The 24,368-nt window shown below is 38.2% G+C and overlaps 1 protein-coding gene across 2 annotated transcripts in view; it reads left to right on the forward strand.

The window, feature by feature from the left end:
• Positions 1–104: 104 nt before the first annotated feature.
• The window catches only part of LOC111565089 (brevican core protein-like), a 41,351-nt gene continuing 17,087 nt past the window's right edge, over positions 105–24,368 (forward strand). Inside the window, exons 1-2 of one of the 2 annotated variants that reach the window (XM_023265074.3) lie at positions 105–1,752; positions 11,898–12,219. In XM_023265074.3, the coding sequence (XP_023120842.1) occupies positions 12,200–12,219 (20 nt within the window). In that variant the 5' untranslated portion in view covers positions 105–1,752; positions 11,898–12,199. Of the gene's footprint in view, positions 1,753–11,859; positions 12,220–24,368 lie in introns of those variants that run through there. The other variant, XM_055017937.1, reaches the window with a different exon arrangement.

Raw genomic sequence — 24,368 nt, forward strand, 5'->3', positions numbered from 1 at the left:
TCCCCGGATGTAGGATGCAGGTATAAGTCTCAGCTAACTTTTCTCCTTCCGCTATCTACTTGGTATCATTTTCAAAATCCACTTCATTAAATGACAGACTACTAACCTACCACTCTGAAAATGTAAAGTTTTGCAGAGGAGTTGGATCATGCAGCAAGGCAGCTCTGCTATTTTTTACATTTATTTTTGGTGAATTATCTGGTTAAATGACAGTGCTTGTCGTCCCATGTGCAAATGTTCCATCATGGTCACTATTCTGAGGGGAACAACACAAGGGTTAAAGAGATGTGATTCAGTGTCCCACGCTTCACTGCGTTTCATGTCCAATGCAAAATCTCTCTCTCGCCACTCTGTGATTTGGTTGGCTGGACATCACGAAGCATAGACAACAAAACTGGAATATGTTCATCTATAAAGCTCTGCTGGGCAAACTCCCAGAATACCTCAGTGTCCGTCTCACTTTCAGTTCTAGTAGTTACCATCTGTGCACCTCCAAGCGGTTGCTTTTGAATGTTCCCTGGACTCTAACAGACTTTGGCCAAACAGCGTTCTCCCATCATGCACCACAGTCATGGAGTAATCTTCAAAAAACTCTTAAACTAGAAACATTCATGTGCATCAATGAGTTCAAGAATATCATAAAGGGCACCCAGAGAGTTCATCTGGTTGAGCAGGTGACCCATAAAAGGCTATAGCCCCTGATGCAGAGGCCCGGGTTCGATTCCGGCTCACGGCTCTTTGCTGCAGGTCTTCCCCCCATTCTTCTCCCTACTTTCCTGTCCGTCTCTCTAGTAACCTGTCAAATAAAGACAAATGTCCAAAAAAATTACTTAAAAAAAGAATATTATAAAGAATACAGTAAAGGAGGAATGCCAGTGTTTTTCTTAACCCTTTGATGCACAACATGGATCAAGAGAGACCCATTTTCCATTAAATATGGGTCACTTTTGACCCATGTTGTGCATCAAAGGGTTAAGAGGTCACTTTCCTTGAACAGCTGTCAATCTGTTTTTTGTTTTTATTTTTTATCTTTATTTTAACTTTTAAAATTTTGTGTGACTGCTGCCTTGGCCTGGTCTCTCTTGTAAGAGATCTCTAATCTCAGTGGGACTTCCTGGTTAAATAAAGGTAAATAAATAAAAACATGGTTCAGAATGAATGCTAATGTTTCTCTGTGCCTACTGGATGTGTAAATGAACTGTTTTCTAACTTTTTCATCATAGCAGCTTATAAGGTGTCGACATGGTGGTGTTGCTTAGAGCCTCAAATGGCCACAGAATCAATTGAGACAGTTTTACGTTAGCAAAAGTTTCAACTGATATAATTTGGAAAGAAAAAATTAATTTTGTTCCCACACTATGCAACGACTCATGTTTGAGAAATATTCCCTGACCAGGAATGAAACCTTAAGCACATAAGTATCAGAGACTTTAGCAGCATTTTGGCTAAGATGACAACATTGAGTAAGCTTGTGTTGGTGCCAGCATGAGGAGAACAGTAGTAACTGCTGGTTCAGTCTGCATGATCGGAAAAGTAGCATTATTCTTGGTACTGGGCGGATTATTAATGGCAATGGTGGTGGGCCTGTTTGGATCCTTCACAAGGCTGAAAATAGTGGTATTATTTTACAGGATCCCAGACATGCAGCGCTCCAGAACTGAAAGCCTTCAGACAAATGAGCCCATCTTTCCAACGCGTCTGGGAAACCATGTGGGGAAAGAAATGGACGGGGAGGAGACTACACAGAGACTGGTTAGTTTCAACAAAGTCCTCACTCACCTCATTTGACTCTTTGCACACTGGCACTGCATGTCTCACCTGGGTTATGTGACAGTTTGTCAGGTTTGGAATATGACCTCATTTGACGTCCACTAGAGGAAATGACGGATCTTTTACAGGCTGCAGGAAAAATCACTATAAATGTTGACGTTTTTTCACCTGTAGCAGGAGTGTCAAACTCATTTTAGCTCAGGGGCCACAATTCAGCCCAATTTGATCTCAAGTGACCAGTAAAATAATAATTTAATAACCAATTAATAACCACAACTTCAAATCTTTTCTTTGTTTTAGTGCAAAAAAAAGTACATTCTGAAAATGTTCACATTAAATGAATTATCTTTTCACAAAACATTATGAACAACCTGAAGTTTCTGAAGCAAAATAAGAGAAAATTTAACAATATTGAGCCTCGGTTTATCATTTACACATTACAACTTCCAGATCACAGAGTGTCTACAAAGGAACAAAACATTTAGTCACAGGTATCTGGAAATGAACAATTTAGTGTTTTACTTTATGATCAAAACAACAAAGAAAAGACACAAAACAGCAAAAATGAGACAAAAATTACACAAAAGAGACAAAAATGAGAAACAAAACAACAAAAACAGGAGACAAACGACAAGTCAGACAAAAAACATGACAAAAAACACAGTATTACAAAAATGAGACAAAAAATTACACAAATAAGACAACAAATGACAAAAGCAAGAAACAAAACGACAAAAAACAAGTGAGAAAAACACAAAACGACAAAAACGACACACAAAGCAATGAATAAAGCAAAACACAAAATGACAAAAATGAAAAAAACATGAGACAAATGACAAAAGTCAGACAAAAAAAGACACAAAGCGACAAAAATGAGACAAAAAACAACAAATTAAGCAAAACCCAAAAGGACAAAAATAAGAGGGAAAAACACATGCGAGACAAAAAGGAAACAAAAAGACAAACGAGAAACAAAGCAAAAAAAAACGAGACAAAAGACAAAAAAGACAATAAACAAGACAAAATATTACAAAAATGAGACACAAAATAACAAGAACAATGAGCAATCTAGCATTTTACTTTATGATCAAAACAACTTGTCATAGTCTAGAATTTATTTTAAATTTATAGTTTTACAAATTGACAATCTGCAGTTAATGTCTTCTCTGGAATTTTTAGACTTTTCAAAGTTGTCCTGCGGGCCGGATTGGACCCTCTGGCGGGCCGGTTTTGGTCCATGGGCCGCATGTTTGACACCCCTGACCTACAATATAATTTTTTCAGTTCTCATTGATATATTTTATCATCTTTTTGCAGTAAATCTAATCGGGAAAAGGTGTCAGATGTTTTGCAAGGTTAATTTTATCACTACATAGTTAGATTCACAAGTACCTTAATGTATAACTTTCATATAGCTACCCTACAAAGCTTATTACTGCTCCCCAAGTCAGCCTAATATTTTGTTTTAAACCTTTGTTCTTCTATAAACACGTGTACATGTAAATATTAAGCAGGAAATTAATTCTGAGATGTAGAAAAGCATTTTGAAAGAAGAAATTGGTTCTGTAGTGACATAAAATGGATCTTAATCTGATGAAATTTGAGCTGTATGATGCATAATAGATGGTAGGTAATAGTCATCCTTGCTATTCTTACATCAATAAGTGAATTTCATGTGCAGGTTACAGCGCCTCGGTGCACGTTGGCTCGCTGTCCTGAGTTGCTGAGACGCCTTAATGGTCCAAAGCCAGCATAAATATTATCAGTTTCACGCGCGTTTTTCCTGCGCGTTAAACTAATCTAATGTCTTCCTTTAAAACGGTCCAATAAAATAATACAGGACGTTTTTATAGCAGCTGTTGAAGTGGGATAGCACGTCGTGTTTTTACCAACATTTTCCTCACTTACAGCTAATAAATCAACCTGACACTCCTGCAGTGGTGTTCAGCTGAGAGGACAGTAAGTTTAAACATGTTTCATTAGCCTGTAATGTCTGTAGTGTCGTAGTAATCAGAAACGCCGCATGGCTGTTAGAGTTCAAAACTGTTTAACAGAGATAATTGATTTAAGTTCAGGACAGAATAGGAGGTTTTTCATACTCTGTTCTATATATTTTCTGGTTCTTTGAAAAGGTGAATAGCTATATACTGTAAGTACACAGAAGACTGATTTTGACATCTTTTAGAAGAAGTCTATTTACTGTTTGATGCAGTAAAAACAGAAATATATACGAATCAGGCTGCATTAAAACCAGTGAATAACACTGAAAATGTTGCAATGCAATATTCTGCTAGTAAACCTGGAGTCCTGGGATTCATGTAGGCGTCACTGTGCCACCCACCTGAACATTGTTGCAGACTAAACACACCCCACCATGGTAGCCTTACCCCCAACCCACCCATTAAATTAAAGTCTGACCTCCCCACACAACCAAAAGTGAAGCATGACTTAAACCCTCAGGCCTCACTAAAGTTAAAGTCCTGACCCTGATGAAACTTAAAGTGTAATATCAACGATTTGAAGAAAAGCATAACTTCGTTTACAAAACTGAAAAACAGTTTGCAATGTACGTTTGTAAGAAGTTGTGTATCTGCTGACTTCTTTAGGGAATAAAAAGAGAATTTTAAAAAAGCATAACTTGGAAATTAAAGTTGGGGATTACACGAAAGAGCTCATATATGAGACTTCACAGTGTAGATCTACATGTCTGCATAAGCAAATGGTAAAATTAAGTGACCAAAAAAATGTATTTGCCATGCAGGAAAAAAACATTAAAGAGATCAGTTTCTGTGTAATGCAGTGTAAGTAATGGTCTTAATCTGACCACGCCTTAGAAAATTGTCTAGCTCAGGATGATGTGTCCTGCAACATCTGCTCAGGAACAGTTCGAGGAACACGACCAAGAGCCCAAGACTTCCAAAATCCCAGATCCCAATCAAATCAAGCATTAGAAAAGCCCAAACCTGCAACCCACAGTCCCAACAATATAAGGAAAGGGGTTTGAATATTGTGGCTCATTAGTGTGTATTAATGAATGAGCAAATGAGGAAAAACTAAATAAAGATTTTGGAAAATTTTCAAAGTTCATAAGTTCCCCATTCCAAAAACACCTCTGAAGGAAGTGTGTTAATTCCAGATCACATGACCTGCTCCACATGATGTCATTTCCTCCTGAAGAAAAATCTGGCCAGACTCCAAGGCTTTCTGAGTTATTTAATATGAAGTAGTGTGTGAGTCAAGTGTGGATTTATGGCATGTCAACAGGTTTACTACAATATCTTTATGAAATAACTTTTAATTTCAATTTTATTCAATTCTATATATAATATTTAGAAGAATCTTTGTGTAAAAATGCCATGTGGTGTTTGGTTCTAGGCAGCCATGTTGATTTTAGGCCTGAAAACGGCAAAAATGTCAACTACGATACAAAAAGTCCCACAATTATATATTGACCCAGCTGCTCTACATAAGTGAAATGCAATAAAATAAAAAGGATGTCCTCAGCTGTACATTCACCTCTCCTATACAAAGGAGGCGGCCCATGAAGTCTCTTTTTCCTTGACGGTTAAACACACTTATTGATTTACTGAAAGGCTGAGTTAACTTATTGCCAGATCTCCAGCTGGTGAAGCAACTAGCCTCGCTGCCAGGCACTGACACAAAAACACCACTGTGCCACAGATAGCATAATTGCATCAAAATTTCACAGTGGCTCTCCATACCATAATTTCTGGTCAGCGCAGTAACATCATGCAGAAAGCATGGCAACTCGTTGGTTTGGCTGGTGAGTGCAGCTCTTTTCCCAGACTCGTCCCTCCTGAACCAGTTTGGTGCTGACGCTCTGCGTCCAAGAGGGAATAAAAACAGCCAGTCAGCGGAAACAGGGTTTCTGAGGTTTTTGCCTTTATGGGAGGAAAAATGATTCAGAGGCTGGTCGTCTTTCCTGTCACTGCATGAGTGTTGTACAGATTCCAGTCTGGGATAGCAGCAAGGTGAAGTGTAATGTTGGTGAAGTGGAACCTTTGTGTTGCTTTATTTTGCTTTTTTTTTCCATTACCACACACAAAAGCACTAATTTATGGGAGTCTTCACTTGTGCAGGGGGGTGAATGAGCTCTAAGATCACCCATCTTGTAATTTCTACTTTGTGGTAATTTGACAGCGATTCTGGTAATCCCAGTTAAACGAAACCACTGACATGACTGGTCGAATTAAGAATACATAAAAATAAACTGCAGGCTGTGCTGTGCATTTTAGCTGAGTCACATTTGCTACCCGGCCACGTAAACTAATGATTCCCACCTGGTGGTGCAGACTGCATGTGTCGGAGCCAAATACACCAGCAGAACCATTAAAGTTTGCTAATCTAACCGGTTAAAAGTGCCATAATTTGTTGTAGATACGTGGTTGTTGTCACTTAGTATCTCTTTCCATTCATAATAAAGTGTTTGCAAATTTGCAGTGCAGATTTTTGCACATAAAACATGATTTTTCAAACATATCCAGAACATCTGAAGACACTTTAAGGCTAAATGTGAGTGCTGCTCTTGACTCACTGGCTGATCTGAGCTCAGCTACGATGTAATGATAGTGTCTAATTATAGGCTGGTTGTTTGAAGGCTGCTGGAAAATGTAACGTTAGCTTGTATGCAGGTCTGAGGCATGGCTTGAATGCATGTCTAACTATGTTTGGTCTAATTTAGTCAGATCCCAGTATTTTCTTGTATATGATCTGGATGTGTTACAGTGAGGAGCCAGAAAGTTCTGTAAAACACAGCTCACCTTTCATTTTGGACACTAATACTTTCATTCACGTGTGATTTACAGGTTTTATGTTTATGTTTTGCTTACAGCAATAAGGCTAAAAACTAATTATAACAGACTGTTTAACATGTTACTGAATATTATTGTGCAGTAGAGCATCTGTTTTTAAGAAGATTTTTCTATTTTTTGGAAATAACATTATGCATAAAAGTGTTATATTAGAGCTTCACCAAATCCTTCATCACCTCATCAGCTCTTTATGAATCCTCTATAATCAGGAAAGTGGTACCAAACCCCTTTTTGCATCACTTAGAGAGGATCAAATCCAACACAGTGACTAACATTATTATTAACAAGGACTTTGGAAAGGATGCATCCATGACATCAGTGGTGGGAGAAGTAATTACATCCCCTACCTACGTAAAACAACAATTATGACTCCTGCCAGTACTGCAGTAGTGTACTGTGAGTAATGATGCATTGGAGAATTTAAATGTTGATGTAAGTCTAGGTGGAGAAAATAGTAAGTATTTCCTATACAATAGGGAAAGATAATTTTTGTAAGTAATATATCTGTGTTTAACCCTCATGTTGTCCTCATTTATGGGCACCAAAAATATTGTTTCCTTGTCTGAAAAAAAATCCCAAAATTCAGCAAAAAAAATTCCCCAAAATTCTGAAAATTTGCAAAACCTTCAGGAAGATAATTCTAATAATTCCTTAAAAGCTTCCCTTTCAAGTTTTATTTTTGTAAAAAATCCCCCAAATTTGGCAAGAAAATTCTTGCAAATGTTTTTTTAAAAAGAGTAAAAATGTTCCAAAAAAATCCTAAAAATATCTAAAGTGATTATATATATCAGTAAAACTTCTGATATTTTATTTCAGAATATTCACAAAAAAATCAACCAAAATCCAGCGAAATTCACTGGATTTTGGTTGATTTTTTTGGTGAATGTTCTTAAGAAACATTTTTAACATTTCTTTTTTTCCCCACAAAAAAATGTTCAAAGATTTGCCAAAAATGTTGAAAATGTGGACATCAGAAGTTTAACTGTGAAAATATTTTTTTTCCCACATTTTCAAACTTTAAAAGGACTACACAAGAGTTTATATCTTTATGTGAAACATATCTTTTAGTGGTGTAAAGAGTACAATATTTCCCTCTGAAATGTGATGGAGGTACATAGAGAAGTTGATCAAGTGACAGAAAAATAGATGCAGAACTTTTTTCAAAGAGCCACAAATGAACCAAAATCAGAAATGAAAAACTATGAGGTGATCAAAGTGACTGGAAAAAGAAGCAAACAAACAAGAATGAGGTGCAGAATGACTCAAAAGGGACAGAAAAAGTGGTTTGCAATCACAGGGGTGTCAAAATGACCACAAAGAGGCTCCAGCCATTTAAGAAGAGATGCAAAATGAGCACAAATAAATGCAAAAATAGGATTTCTCTTGCTCCTGTAAGACTGTGTAGGTCTTTTACATGTCTATGTCCAGTGGTCTGTGTTCACTGTCATAACCCATCAATGTCCGAACAAACACACTGCACATACAAGATGTTAAATCAGCACTGTCCATTTCCCAACATTCTTGGGCCATTTTAAACATAATACGTGACTTGAACGAGCTAAAATGTTGTGAAACAGAAAGCAGAGCCACAAAGTCAGCCAGCTGACACACAGCTAACTGTATACTGTTTTGCAGTAGTTTATGCTGGCAAGTTATTTCATTTGCCAGCATAAGCTACTGGTTGAAGCAGGAAATTGTTTCTGTGTCTGTTAAACTGAGCCAGACTGTGTTTTATTGCTAATGGATTCATTTATAAAGGGAACATTGTGTTACATCCTTTTGAAAGTTTTACAGCATTTTGCTTTAAATGCTGGAGTTCAAAGTCCACTTTTGGCCTTAAAAACAGCAGCTGGGAACAGCAACTCACTGGAACCTTCTTTAGAGCTTTCCTTGTCCTGTTATCCTCATTTGTATGATTCTTCTCTTCTTAGTCCGACTCCACAGACGGAGGTCAGAGGTCATGGTCTCTGTGAACTCATCTGAATCAGTGAATAAAGCTGTCCAGGGGTAGACTCTTTAGAAGCGGGAGGTTCCTGCTTGAGGACCGACTTTCTTCTTCACTTTGCTCTACAAACCTGCAGCAGAAGACAGATGAGAGCAGATAATGATGCCTCACTCTGCCTGGACTGGAATCAAACTGGGTTGCTGTGACAGTCAGTCATGACTGGAAGCCCACCTCTGATCTCCGTCTGCTCTCGGAGCTTTGACATTTCCTTCCCAGACAGTCCTGCTGTTATGTGGGTGTGAGATTCCTCAGGTGTTCAGCAGCTACTAGTGCAGCCGAGTCACAGAACCACTACAAAGCACCATTCACTGTCTGCAGCTACACACCGACTCTGATCATCTGGTGTGTTTCTGTTACTTACAGGATGAATAGATGGGAAATATGCGGTGGACATTCAAGAAGATCCCTGGAAATGCACAATAATGTATGTAGCTCATAAAGCTGGGTTCAGCTTGGCAGTGGAATGAGATGACTCATGCTAAGTCCATGAAAACTGTTCAGAGCAGCCAGATTTGCAGTGTTTCTGCTGGTTAATGGGAATGTAAAAAAAAAGATTGTTGTCAGTGTGCTTTGGACACAGTGCTTGTTAACATTTTCTACCTGTTCAGGTTAGAGCAGACTTTAAGGTGCTGCTGCTAACGTATAAAACTGTAAATGGAATTGCCCCATCGTATCTGTTGAATTTGGTCAACCCGTATGTCCCCACTCGTGTTTTGCGTTCCCAGTGAGCTGAGCTTCTGAGTGTCCCAAAGGTCCGTAGAAAGACGGTTGGGGAACAGACTTTTTCTTTCCGTACACCGACATTGTGGAATAGTCTACCTGCTGAAATCAGACAGGCGTCTTCCATTGACGTTTTAAAACAAAGCTGAAGACCTACTGGTTTACTGTTACATATGGGTCTTAAATTGTTTTACTGATGTCCTTTTTATTGTTTCAGTATGTTTGTATATGTTTGTGGATTTCCGATATTTTTATTGTTTTTATCTCTATGTACAGCATTTATTATTATTATTATTATTATTATTATTATTATTATTATTATTATTATTATTATTATTATTATTATTATTATTATTATTATTATTATTATTATTATTATTATTTATGATTTCATCCTTAGTTATAGTGCAGATATAGACTAGAAATAAGAGGGTGGAGGATGACATGTAACATACTGTAGGTCCAACTTGCCAGAAGCTAAAAAAAAAAAGCTGCATGTTAATGTGGTTGTGTGTCATGCATCTTAACCACCAGGCCACCGAGTGTCTGTGTGTCCGACTGCTGAATGTCTGAATCCTGAACTGTATATTAAGATGGACAAACCCTCTGTGAGGTCACCCAAAGGTTTCCTGAACAGCAGTTTTGAAATTCACTGCAGCTACAGGCTCATATCTCCCAGGTAATACAAAAAGGAGCACAGAGGTGAGGCTGAGGTGAGCCATGGACTGTACCATCACTCACAGTGACCATGTCCTTAATGATGCATAACTTTAGACCTTAGTACGATTTAAACAGGTGAGTTATATAACAGTGCGTCCCTGTGTTGTGATCTATAATGAGGAAATTAGCTATAGAGACCAAAACTGTTTGTACAAGGCTGGAAACATTTTTATTTCTGCTGTAAAAGTGATCATTTTAACATGGGGGTCAATGGGGATGAACTCATTTTTGGAGCCAGCCTCAAGTTAGATCTACAAGGGTCAATATATGATTGCAGGACTTTTTCTAACATAGTTGACATGCATCATAGTTGACATTTTTCCTGTTTTCAGGCCTAAAATCAATATGACTGCCTAGAACCAAACACCACCTGGCATTTTTACACAAAGAATCTTCTAAATATTATATATACAATTGAGTAAAATTGAAATTGAAAGTTATTTATAAAGATATTGTAGTAATCCTGTTGACATGCCATAAATCTACACTTGACTCACACATTACTTTATATTAAATAACTCAGAAAGCCTTGGAGTCTGGCCAGTCTTTTTTTCAGGAGGAAATGACATCATGTGGAGCAGGTCATGTGATCTGGAATTAACACACTTCCTTGAGAGGTGTTTTTGTAATGGGGAACTTAGTGGAAAGTGATTTCTCGGGCACAGATACAATTTGTTATTTTCCATATAAAATTTGATATATTTCCAAAAAATAAATATCTGTCATGATTATCTCAACTTAATAAAAAGAACACAAACAAAGCGATTTTTGAATCAGCTCATTTTATTATTGTTTAGCTAATTAGAAGGTAGTTGTTATTAAATTGGGACGGTTATTTAGTTGAGATTTTAGTGATATCCAATCAGTTTTTATTAATAAATTATTTCCACAATAAATAATTATGGAATTTGGAAAGATATGATCATAATGAACATAAAACTTTTTTTTTCTTTTAATAAAAATGTATGCAAGATATTTCCCATGGACTTCAAAAGTCCCTGAAATATATATTGACCCACAAGGAAGGGATTAGTTCCATGAAAAAAAATCATGCACAGTGGTGAGTTGTTATGGGGATAATCAGCCAACAGAGAGACTTTATTTGTTTTCCTGAAGATGCCAGGATGATGCATTAAGGGGTCTGACATAAGGGGCACACTGTTTATTTCTGCCTCAATGCAGATTAATCCGACCTTGGACAGAACCACTAATACACGCTTTATTGCTTTTCACCAGCAGTTTTATTAACATCTTGAGGTCATTCACCAACAGCACAAACCTGTAATTAACAATAGCTTTAAAATGAATCACTTATATTTCTATTTCTGTGCAGCTTTGAAGAGCGCTTCATTCCAGTAAAAGTCCTTTTGTGGGTTTTTAGTGGACAAGCTGCAGTTTATGAATTCATAAACTGTGACATCCTGCATTTACTTTAATGCTCTCTAATCAAATGTTGGTATCAAACACACCCAGCAGATTGAAGTTTTAAAGGCCAGGGCAGCTGCTGTGGCCTGTTTCTCTGCAGGGTGATGCATGCAAACTTGATCAGGATGATTTAAAAGGATAGAAAGTAGCACAAGAAGCAGCGTTCTTATCGTTCTTCCAGCATAGGTGACTGCTGCAATATCAGAACCTGCAGCAGCAGCTCTGGATTACTGCTGCTGACTCAACTCAGCCTGGTTCATCCAAATGACGCTCAGTGTGTTTGTCCCTGCAGTAAAAGAAAAAAACACACACACACACACACACACACACACACACACACACACACAAGCTGCACTTCACAGCCTATTACATCGGTTACTTTAGCTGTCATCCCTCCCCAGTCTCCTCTCCCTCCTCTTTGACAGGCATGCGTCATCTCCATCCCCGATTGTTGGGTGAAAAAGTGGGCAGTTCAGGATTTCATATCTGGCGTCACTTTCTCCCAACTCCCTCCTTTCTCCTCCGAGCCTCCGAGTCGGTCGGCAGCTTCCCCCCTTTTCACCTGCCCGTGTAGAGCATCCAGAGCCGGACAGGACAGGACAGGACAGGACAGGACAGGACAGGACAGGACAGGACAGGACAGACGCACTGCAGCAAGAAGCCGAGAGGAAGCTGACGGAAAACAGAGTTCCAGCCAAGAAGTGTGTCCATCCTGCATCAGCTGGAAATGCTGCTCAGAAGAGCCCGGTAAGCTGCTGCTGCTGCTGCTGCGTTTCTGATACGCAGTCGATGCTGCTTTGGAAGTTCTTTTGAATGTCACGTTAAATTGTGGTGTCATTTCAGAAAATTACACTCTTTAACTCCTAATTGCGTTGTAATAGCTGCAGCTCCACAGAGGGCACTGCTTATTATTGCCTCCCATAAAATGTCATCGTGGGAGTTGAACTTTTTTTTCGCTTCTTTTCTTGTACTGCGTGACCTCCTCTGTGTTAAAGCTGCTGATATGTGTCTGAAATGATTCTAGAGTCCTGTAATGCTTTTCCACCCAGGCATGCATGGATATTTCTATGAATATGAGGTGAAACTCAAGATGACAGCTTTTTAAAATAGATTTTCTGAGAGACTCTTGTGTGATCCAGACCAATGCAAAAGTATTTTTTAAGTTATTTTTAGGTTTCCATGTGCCCTGCAGACACTAGAGACTGCCTTTTTTTCTCTTAAGTGCATGTTTTATTTCCTCTTTCTGTGGTTCACCTCAGGGTTCAGGTGGACTTCAGTAATGGACAGGTAGATGGACGGAGGGCAAACTGCAGCATAGAGGAGACTTTTAAAGAGTCCTTTCCTGTGTTTGATGGTTTGGAGGTTCTTTGGTCTGATACAAACCAGTGAAGCGAGAGAAAGTAAAAGCACTGGTTTGGGTGTCTTGAAATTCCTGACAGAAAATGGTGGACAAAATGTGACAAATTCAGACAAATTATGGTCATGCACGCAGCCCTAGTAATGGTAGCAGTTAGAACATGACTGATATATCAGTTGGCCGATATTATGAGCCAATATTGACCTGATACATATATATGTATGTATCTGCTCGCCAGATAGGAAAACCTTTTTTCAGAAGATGTTTGGAGTGTTTTAACCCTCGTGTTGTCCTGTGGGTCAGAATTGACCCATTTTAAAGTTTGAAAATGTGGAAAAAAATCTATTTTCACAGTGAAACTTCTGATGTCCACATTTTCAACATTTTTGGGAAAATTTTGAACATTTTTCGGTGGAAAAAAAGAAATGTTAAAAATGTTTCTAAAGAACAGTGACAAAAAAAATCAACCAAAATCCAGCGAATATTAGAAGTTTTATTGATATGAATGTAATCATTTTAGAAATTTTTACTCATTTTTTGGAAGATTTTTACTCATTTTTGAAAATATTTACAAGAATTTTCTTGCCAAATTTGGGGGATTTTTTTTTTTTTTTAAATAATTTTTTTAAGGGAAACCTTTAAGGAATTATTGGAATTTTCTTCCTGAAGGTTTTGCAAATTTTCAGAAATTTGGGGAATTTTTTTGCTGGATTTTTGGATTTTTTTTCAGACAAGGAAGCAATATTTTTTGGTGCCCGTAAATGAGAACAACAGGAGGGTTAAAAATGGTGTCTTTACATAGTTTGTCCAGCAGTTTTTCCATTGTTTACAACCCTCTCAGCACTATCTGCAGCACATGTAGCAGAGCAGCTGGTGGTGCGGAGTCAAATGGTGCCCTCGTTGTAAGCTGCTAACTAGTTTGTAAAACATTTTGTTGGAAAGTTAATATGCAATAACAGCATCATTTCCCTGTGTTATTATTATTACTCCAAACTGTGTATATATGAAGAAAATTGGAATCGATATATGTCTTTAGTCTTCAAAAAATGACAATGGCATTTGCAAACGTCCAATATTGTTCAGGCTCTAATATGAATATTAAATGTGTGACATGGTAGACACTGCAAGCAGCAGGTATGATGTTTAGCAGCAGCAGATAGTTTAACTAAACCTGCAGTGATTAGTTGTTGTTATATAACGATCGGGAACATTAAGATGTATGAGCAGATAAATAGCTAGCTCAGCTCCAAACCTCTGAATCTTTGCCCACATTCAAATATTCTGAATGAATAATGAATCAAACCCACGATGCCACAATTCAGCCCGATGATTAGATATGAAGCAGGGCAGCACAAAGACACTCCTGTCTCTGAGGGTGTATGCAGAAAGATGCTGCACATCAGTGATATTACTGCATAGTAAGAAGTCATTGTAGCTGAAGAAGATTTGTGCTGTTGATCATTTTATTTTACCCTCTTTAACATTATAGAAAGTGGTCAGTCATTTTCTTTCTCCACCCTAAACTTTGGTGCTGAAGCTAATGAAATACAAACTAATGGAGCTCAGGCTTACACTGTGGATAGAAAGTTTAAAATCCTACAAAATGAGCTTGGATCAGACCATTTGTTTCCCTTAATATGGAGCAAATAGTCAGCAATGGGAGCTTACCAATGTATACTCCATTTAAGATGTAAATGTATGGAAATGCATGAGTCCATACAAATTATTTAAAACTGTAAACTGTAATAAGAAACAAATCCATCCATTATCTATACACTGCTTAATCCTCATTAGGTCATGGGAGCTGGAGTCTATCCCAGATGACTTAGGGAGAAGACAGGAAACACCCTGGACAGGTCGCCAGTCTATCACAGGGCTGCAAATAGGGACAAACAGTCACACTCACATTCACACCTACAGACAATTTAGAGTCGCCAGTTAACCTCAGAATGTTTTGGACTGTGGGAGGAAGCTGGACAACCTGGTGAGAGCCCACACATGCACAAACTCCATGCAGAAAGATCTCAGGAAGGCCAGGACAAGAACCAATGATCTTCTATCTGCAAGGTGACAGTGCTAACCACCAAGCCACCTAAGAAACAAATATATCTGTTTGTTGTCTCAATAAAAGCCACATTTTTCAAGCGACCTTAGTTAAACCAGGAGGTTCCTGACTGCCAGACATGTTTGCTCTGAAAGTGATGAGTCCTCAGAAGCAGAACCCACCTGAACCTGAGGTCTCATGATCTAATCAGGACGGTTAGAAAAACTCCTCTTGTGTACAAAAGGCTTTGGTCTGTCCCTGGATTTGCTGAGTCAGCTCTGAGATCAGCTGTTTGTTTTAAACTTTCCCAGACATGCTGGGTGGTGGATCATCTGGTGGGTGACTCCTCCAGAGAGGCAGACAGACAGTTGGTTTATTGGAGATGTCTGTGGATAGTGCTGAGTAAGTGCAGCTCCTCAGATGTGTGGAGGTGTTACAGTTGATGCTGCAGGGAGGCAGAGGTGTCACACTTGGGTCAGACAAGGCCAAGTTCAGTCACCTCCCTCTGAGGAAATCATTCTCTCAAGCTCTCTAAATTATGCAAAGACTGAACTTGGGTCGATTTTTGATTCTTTTTCCTGCTTTCTTCTGTTTCTGGTGCTTGGTTATCAGCCGAATGTCATCTGCGTATATGGATTTGGAGGGTTTGTTTTGGAGGTGAATAGGAGGAGGAATTGATTCTTGTTGGAGCCAATGACCTTCTGTCCTCTTTACACACCTTTAATCGGTCCAAAATGAACATCCAGTCGCTGACCTGAGATTTTACCTTTACCTTCACAGACATACATGAACAGGAGTACAAAATAAGCAGTCTAAACTTGCAGCTATCTGCCAAAATGCTGCAAATGTTAGATCAGGATGCAGCTGTAAGATGAAGTATAACCTCTATTTTTCTTAGTACAGTAGGATAAGACCACAAATGAATTCTATCATGTGCCTCCTTCAGCAATCTCTTTCATTTGGCATTTTAAATTTCACCTAATTCCTGTTGCATAGCTTGTTTGCAGTTGCATCAATAAACCTGAAATGTCAAAAAAAAAAAATAGAGATGAAAGGACAGAAACATTCCTTCCACTGGAGCTGATTCATACCCTGTAAAAAGTGAATTATTGTGCATTTTAGGACATCTCTGTTGTATTTTATCTGTGACTCAATCCTCCCTAAGCTGTTTCCAGCTCAGCGCTCAGCACATCAGTCACACCAGCAGGTCTGACCCAGCTGAACTGGGACCAGGAGTCATTTTCTGGTTTGTTGGTTTGCCTTTATTGACATTAATGCAGAGCACTGCAGAGGACACCCAGGAGAAGCAGCAGCACAGACAGCCAGCATCCTTTTCTAACATTTATTTTAAATATTATTTCATTGACAGAGCTGATTTTTCAAGTTTTCTTAACCCTCCTGTCGTCCTGCGGGTCAAATTGACCCATTTTAAAGTTTGAAAATGTGGAAAAAACCAATATTTTCGCAGTGAAACTTCTGATGTCCACATTTTCAACATTTTTGGAAAATTTTTGAACATTTTTTGGTGGAAAAAGAGAAATGTTAAAAATGTTTGAGAACATTCACCAAAAAATTGACCAAAATCCAGCAAAATTCGCTGCATTTTGGTCGATTTTTTGGTGAATGTTCTTAATGAAAATATCAGAAGTTTTACTGATATATATGTAATCACTTTAGATATTTTTAGGATTTTCTTGGGAAGATTTTTACTCATTTTTTGAAAATATTTACAGGAATTTTCTTGCCAAATTTTAAGGGATTTTTTAAAATAAAACTTTTAAGGAATTTTCTTCCTGAAGGTTTTGCAAATTTTCAGAAATTTGGGAAATTTTTTTGCTGAATTTTTGGATTTTTTTCAGACAAGGAAACAATATTTTTTGGTGTCCGTAAATGAAGACAACAGGAGGGCTCAGAAGAGCCCGGTAAGCTGCTGCTGCTGCTGCGTTTCTGATACGCAGTCGATGCTGCTTTGGAAGTTCTTTTGAATGTCACGTTAAATTGTGGTGTCATTTCAGAAAATTACACTCTTTAACTCCTAATTGCGTTGTAATAGCTGCAGCTCCACAGAGGGCACTGCTTATTATTGCCTCCCATAAAATGTCATCGTGGGAGTTGAACTTTTTTTTCGCTTCTTTTCTTGTACTGCGTGACCTCCTCTGTGTTAAAGCTGCTGATATGTGTCTGAAATGATTCTAGAGTCCTGTAATGCTTTTCCACCCAGGCATGCATGGATATTTCTATGAATATGAGGTGAAACTCAAGATGACAGCTTTTTAAAATAGATTTTCTGAGAGACTCTTGTGTGATCCAGACCAATGCAAAAGTATTTTTTAAGTTATTTTTAGGTTTCCATGTGCCCTGCAGACACTAGAGACTGCCTTTTTTTCTCTTAAGTGCATGTTTTATTTCCTCTTTCTGTGGTTCACCTCAGGGTTCAGGTGGACTTCAGTAATGGACAGGTAGATGGACGGAGGGCAAACTGCAGCATAGAGGAGACTTTTAAAGAGTCCTTTCCTGTGTTTGATGGTTTGGAGGTTCTTTGGTCTGATACAAACCAGTGAAGCGAGAGAAAGTAAAAGCACTGGTTTGGGTGTCTTGAAATTCCTGACAGAAAATGGTGGACAAAATGTGACAAATTCAGACAAATTATGGTCATGCACGCAGCCCTAGTAATGGTAGCAGTTAGAACATGACTGATATATCAGTTGGCCGATATTATGAGCCAATATTGACCTGATACATATATATGTATGTATCTGCTCGCCAGATAGGAAAACCTTTTTTCAGAAGATGTTTGGAGTGTTTTAACCCTCGTGTTGTCCTGTGGGTCAGAATTGACCCATTTTAAAGTTTGAAAATGTGGAAAAAAAATCTATTTTCACAGTGAAACTTCTGATGTCCACATTTTCAACATTTTTGGGAAAATTTTGAACATTTTTCGGTGGAAAAAAAGAAATGTTAAAAATGTTTCTAAAGAACAGTGACAAAAAAAATCAACCAAAATCCAGTGAATATTAGAAGTTTTATTGATATGAATGTAATCATTTTAGAAATTTTTACTCATTTTTTGGAAGATTTTTACTCATTTTTGAAAATATTTACAAGAATTTTCTTGCCAAATTTGGGGGATTTTTTTTTTTTTTTAAATAATTTTTTTAAGGGAAACCTTTAAGGAATTATTGGAATTTTCTTCCTGAAGGTTTTGCAAATTTTCAGAAATTTGGGGAATTTTTTTGCTGGATTTTTGGATTTTTTTTCAGACAAGGAAGCAATATTTTTTGGTGCCCGTAAATGAGAACAACAGGAGGGTTAAAAATGGTGTCTTTACATAGTTTGTCCAGCAGTTTTTCCATTGTTTACAACCCTCTCAGCACTATCTGCAGCACATGTAGCAGAGCAGCTGGTGGTGCGGAGTCAAATGGTGCCCTCGTTGTAAGCTGCTAACTAGTTTGTAAAACATTTTGTTGGAAAGTTAATATGCAATAACAGCATCATTTCCCTGTGTTATTATTATTACTCCAAACTGTGTATATATGAAGAAAATTGGAATCGATATATGTCTTTAGTCTTCAAAAAATGACAATGGCATTTGCAAACGTCCAATATTGTTCAGGCTCTAATATGAATATTAAATGTGTGACATGGTAGACACTGCAAGCAGCAGGTATGATGTTTAGCAGCAGCAGATAGTTTAACTAAACCTGCAGTGATTAGTTGTTGTTATATAACGATCGGGAACATTAAGATGTATGAGCAGATAAATAGCTAGCTCAGCTCCAAACCTCTGAATCTTTGCCCACATTCAAATATTCTGAATGAATAATGAATCAAACCCACGATGCCACAATTCAGCCCGATGATTAGATATGAAGCAGGGCAGCACAAAGACACTCCTGTCTCTGAGGGTGTATGCAGAAAGATGCTGCACATCAGTGATATTACTGCATAGTAAGAAGTCATTGTAGCTGAAGAAGATTTGTGCTGTTGATCATTTTATTTTACCCTCTTTAACATTATAGAAAGTGGTCAGTCATTTTCTTTCTCCACCCTAAACTTTGGTGCTGAAGCTAATGAAATACAAACTAATGGAGCTCAGGCTTACACTGTGGATAGAAAGTTTAAAATCCTACAAAATGAGCTTGGATCAGACCATTTGTTTCCCTTAATATGGAGCAAATAGTCAGCAATGGGAGCTTACCAATGTATACTCCATTTAAGATGTAAATGTATGGAAATGCATGAGTCCATACAAATTATTTAAAACTGTAAACTGTAATAAGAAACAAATCCATCCATTATCTATACACTGCTTAATCCTCATTAGGTCATGGGAGCTGGAGTCTATCCCAGATGACTTAGGGAGAAGACAGGAAACACCCTGGACAGGTCGCCAGTCTATCACAGGGCTGCAAATAGGGACAAACAGTCACACTCACATTCACACCTACAGACAATTTAGAGTCGCCAGTTAACCTCAGAATGTTTTGGACTGTGGGAGGAAGCTGGACAACCTGGTGAGAGCCCACACATGCACAAACTCCATGCAGAAAGATCTCAGGAAGGCCAGGACAAGAACCAATGATCTTCTATCTGCAAGGTGACAGTGCTAACCACCAAGCCACCTAAGAAACAAATATATCTGTTTGTTGTCTCAATAAAAGCCACATTTTTCAAGCGACCTTAGTTAAACCAGGAGGTTCCTGACTGCCAGACATGTTTGCTCTGAAAGTGATGAGTCCTCAGAAGCAGAACCCACCTGAACCTGAGGTCTCATGATCTAATCAGGACGGTTAGAAAAACTCCTCTTGTGTACAAAAGGCTTTGGTCTGTCCCTGGATTTGCTGAGTCAGCTCTGAGATCAGCTGTTTGTTTTAAACTTTCCCAGACATGCTGGGTGGTGGATCATCTGGTGGGTGACTCCTCCAGAGAGGCAGACAGACAGTTGGTTTATTGGAGATGTCTGTGGATAGTGCTGAGTAAGTGCAGCTCCTCAGATGTGTGGAGGTGTTACAGTTGATGCTGCAGGGAGGCAGAGGTGTCACACTTGGGTCAGACAAGGCCAAGTTCAGTCACCTCCCTCTGAGGAAATCATTCTCTCAAGCTCTCTAAATTATGCAAAGACTGAACTTGGGTCGATTTTTGATTCTTTTTCCTGCTTTCTTCTGTTTCTGGTGCTTGGTTATCAGCCGAATGTCATCTGCGTATATGGATTTGGAGGGTTTGTTTTGGAGGTGAATAGGAGGAGGAATTGATTCTTGTTGGAGCCAATGACCTTCTGTCCTCTTTACACACCTTTAATCGGTCCAAAATGAACATCCAGTCGCTGACCTGAGATTTTACCTTTACCTTCACAGACATACATGAACAGGAGTACAAAATAAGCAGTCTAAACTTGCAGCTATCTGCCAAAATGCTGCAAATGTTAGATCAGGATGCAGCTGTAAGATGAAGTATAACCTCTATTTTTCTTAGTACAGTAGGATAAGACCACAAATGAATTCTATCATGTGCCTCCTTCAGCAATCTCTTTCATTTGGCATTTTAAATTTCACCTAATTCCTGTTGCATAGCTTGTTTGCAGTTGCATCAATAAACCTGAAATGTCAAAAAAAAAAATAGAGATGAAAGGACAGAAACATTCCTTCCACTGGAGCTGATTCATACCCTGTAAAAAGTGAATTATTGTGCATTTTAGGACATCTCTGTTGTATTTTATCTGTGACTCAATCCTCCCTAAGCTGTTTCCAGCTCAGCGCTCAGCACATCAGTCACACCAGCAGGTCTGACCCAGCTGAACTGGGACCAGGAGTCATTTTCTGGTTTGTTGGTTTGCCTTTATTGACATTAATGCAGAGCACTGCAGAGGACACCCAGGAGAAGCAGCAGCACAGACAGCCAGCATCCTTTTCTAACATTTATTTTAAATATTATTTCATTGACAGAGCTGATTTTTCAAGTTTTCTTAATGCATCTGCTCACTGTGCTGGTCTGGGTGCAGCCGGAGGAGGGGACTGGATTAGTTCTGCTTGTGGATAATGCATCGGCTGCAGACCTCTAAATGCAGTGGGTGGCATTGATTTCAGCTTGACTTGTCTTCATTGTTGCTCTCGTTAAAACGAACAGAGCTGCAGAGCGCCTGGTGACGGCGAGGGGCCAAAGGCGTCAGTTGGAAATGCGATCTAAAGACGGCACAAAACGACCAGCAGGAACCGGGATTTTCTCCTCTGTCATCAGTGTGAATGCACAGACCGATGTTTAGGCACACTGTCGTAACAGTTAGAGCGTCTGAATCAGGGCTCGTTTTGTACAAAAGCCTGGTCCAGAGCGATTCTTAGTGGTTTAAAACTTCCTTTTCCATCCTTGAAAAGACAGAAAGAAAAGAGAAAACAGCGAGCAAGCGTGCCAGTGCCCCGTCCTTTAATTTTCCCTGAAGCCTTTTGTGAGGGAGTCGGTCTGAAGTGAAAGCACAGTGTGCAGCTGTCCTCTTGGCCCACTGCTTGCTTTTTGTGAGAAGGTTCTCCTGTCAAGAATACTAATAGTGATACCAGTTCTGTGGAGTCCACCCAGCTGGCGAGGAAACAGACAACAGTTCTTCTGCTATCAAAGAAGGGCCATTTAATCTGACACAAGTTAGTGAGCTGCGTACGAATGGCGTGTTTGATATACAGATGCAGAGAAGGTCGACTTTATTAGCGCTTGTTAAACTTCTGGCTCTCGTCTTGCTCTGTTTTTTCAGCTCCTGTTATCATTTGCCGGGAAGTGTTTGGCTCTGAGGCTCAAAATGGGACTACACGAGTCAAAAATAAGCAAACTTGTCCTGATATAAACGACACACAGACAGACTCCCTCCTCTGTGCTTTGCTGTGGATTTCTTCAGAGACTCCTTTCAACTTTTTGCTCATCAAGAGTTTTGTTGTGTTTGGTGGCTTCAGCAACAGCCAAACAATCTGAGACTTCTTTGTCTGGACTTGGTTTAACCCTCCTGTCGTCCTGCGGGTCAAAATTGACCCATTTGAAGTTTGAAAATGTGGAAAAAAAATATATTTTCTCAGTGAAACTTCTGATGTCCACATTTTCAACATTTTTGGGAAATTTTTGAACATTTTTTGGTGGAAAAAAGAAATGTTAAAAAAAATGTTTCTTTAAGAACATTTGGGGAAAAATCAACCAAAATCCGGCAAATTTCGCTGGATTTTGGTTTATTTTTTTGTGAATGTTCTTAAAGAAAATATTAGAAGTTTTACTGATATATATGTAATCACTTTTGGAAGATTTTTATTCATTTTTTGAAAATATTTACAATTTTTATTTTATTAAATTTTTTAATTTTTTATTTCTTGCCAAATTTGGGGCTTTTTTTTTTTTTTTTAAATAAAACTTTTAAGGGAAACTTTTAAGAAATTTTCTTCCTAAAGATTTTACAATTTTTTTTTTAATTTGGGGAATTTTTTTGCTGAATTTTTGGATTTTTTTCAGACAAGGGAACAATATTTTTTGGTGTCGTAAATGAGGACAACAGGAGGGTTAAAGCAAAGCACAAATGTCTTTTCTGAAGCCTATCAGATGCACCTCGGTCACATTCAGCTGCTCTCTCATTTTCATACTCAGTGTCCCACATCCATACTTCATGTTATCTGGTTTGTTCACGCTTGGAAGAATTTTAAAAATAACGCAGCTATTCTCGAAACAGGCAGAAAAAGAAACTGGAGCTTCTCACAGCTGGTAGAAATTACAACAGGACACCTCAGAAAACAACTAAAATGAGTATTGTATTTCTGGAAAAAGCACTTTTGTTGTTTCTCTGTGTGACGTGTAATTTAAAACTGCTGAAAGTGCAGTTTGGTTAATGCCTGATGGTGCACATATGTTGGATTTTTAGACACAAAAACTTTGCAGATTGCAACCGGAAAGTGAAAATCCATTTATTCTTAAAAGGAAATGTATTTAGAATCAGTTTTGGTTTGTTCTGTTGACTTCATGGATAAAGATTACATATAAAATCTGAATATTTAACAGCATGAAAAGTGAAAGAAGTATTCATAAATAGTGTTGCACTTGGAAGGATGTTGATTATATTACCTGAAAAAAGACAGAAACACCTTAACCCTCCTGTTGTCCTCATTTACGGCACCAAAAAACATCCTTCAAAGTTTCCCTTAAAAGTTTTATTTAAAAAAAATCCCCAAATTTGGCAAGAAATAAAATTTTTTTTAAAAAATGTAAATATTTTCAAAAAATGAATAAAAATCTTCCAAAAAAATCCTAAAAATATCTAAAATTATTAAATATATATCAGTAAAACTTCTAATATTTTCTTGAAGAACATTCACAAAAAAATCAATTGATTTTTTCCCCAAATGTTCTTAAAGAAATGTTTTTTTTTTTAACATCTATTTTTTGCCACCAAAAAATGTTCAAAAATTTTTTTTCACTGTGAAAATATATATATTTTCTTCACATTTTCAAACTTTAAAACAGGTCAGTTTGACCCACAGGACGACACGAGGGTTAAAATCGTGCCTCATTTCTGAAACATAAAAGCTTTTTTAGACTCCATCAACCCTGAAAAGTCACTGTAAACCAGCGTTTTAATGCTGGCTGAGCATTTGCAGCTTCGTCGGAGGTTGCGTGAGGTCAGCGTGGACGTCCTGCCATGGCTGCTGGGTTAATAACAGGCCCAGGCTGGTGACGGGGAGCTGGCAGGAGGCCGCCGGGCTGAGACGCTGTGTCATTAGCTCCCGGAGGTGATGAATGGCTTGTGGTCGGGAGCCTGTGCTCTCAGCTTCCCTTTGAAAACCAGAGAAGTTGGCCTTTTATGCTGCGTGGTTGAGCTCTGAGGTGCCTTTTTTTTGGTGATCTTGTGGGACTTGTGTGTTTGACGCTGAGATCTTTTGTTCCAAAGTTATGTCTAAAACCAAAGAATCTTTCTGGCAGAGCTGGCAGCCTGCAGTGGTTTATTTCTAAATGTAATGGTGGCACTCTGTTGCCAGTTTATTAGGTACACATAGCTGCAAACTAATGCAGTCTAATGGCAGCAGCCCTGAAGTAAATTACAGCTTCATGCAGGGTATAATGTTCCATTTTAGCAAGGTGTTGATTCAACTCTGTGGTCAGTTTGAAGGCAATAGTCTTTAGCAATGTACTAAGTTGTTTTTCTTCGCTTTTCAAGTAGGAAATTAGACTTGTAGCAAACTTTGACTGATTTACAGTTTATTTTTCTATTCATCAGTGAGGATTATTCTTGTCAAATACACCAATAAAACTTTTTACACCCAATTTATTAGTGAGTGTAAACATTAAGAACATCTACACTACCATTCAAAAGTTTGGGCTTACAAATGTTCTTATTTTTGAAAGAAAAGCATTTTTTTTCAATGAAGATAACATTAAATGAACTTAGCAGAGCAACTTTAACTATTATAGAGCAACATTAAATAATATAGAGCAACTTCAACTCGTTTAGATCAACTTTAACTTATACACACTACTGTTCAA

Source organism: Amphiprion ocellaris, chromosome 15 (genome assembly GCF_022539595.1).
Source record: "Amphiprion ocellaris isolate individual 3 ecotype Okinawa chromosome 15, ASM2253959v1, whole genome shotgun sequence".
In the NCBI taxonomy this organism is placed as follows: domain Eukaryota; kingdom Metazoa; phylum Chordata; class Actinopteri; family Pomacentridae; genus Amphiprion; species Amphiprion ocellaris.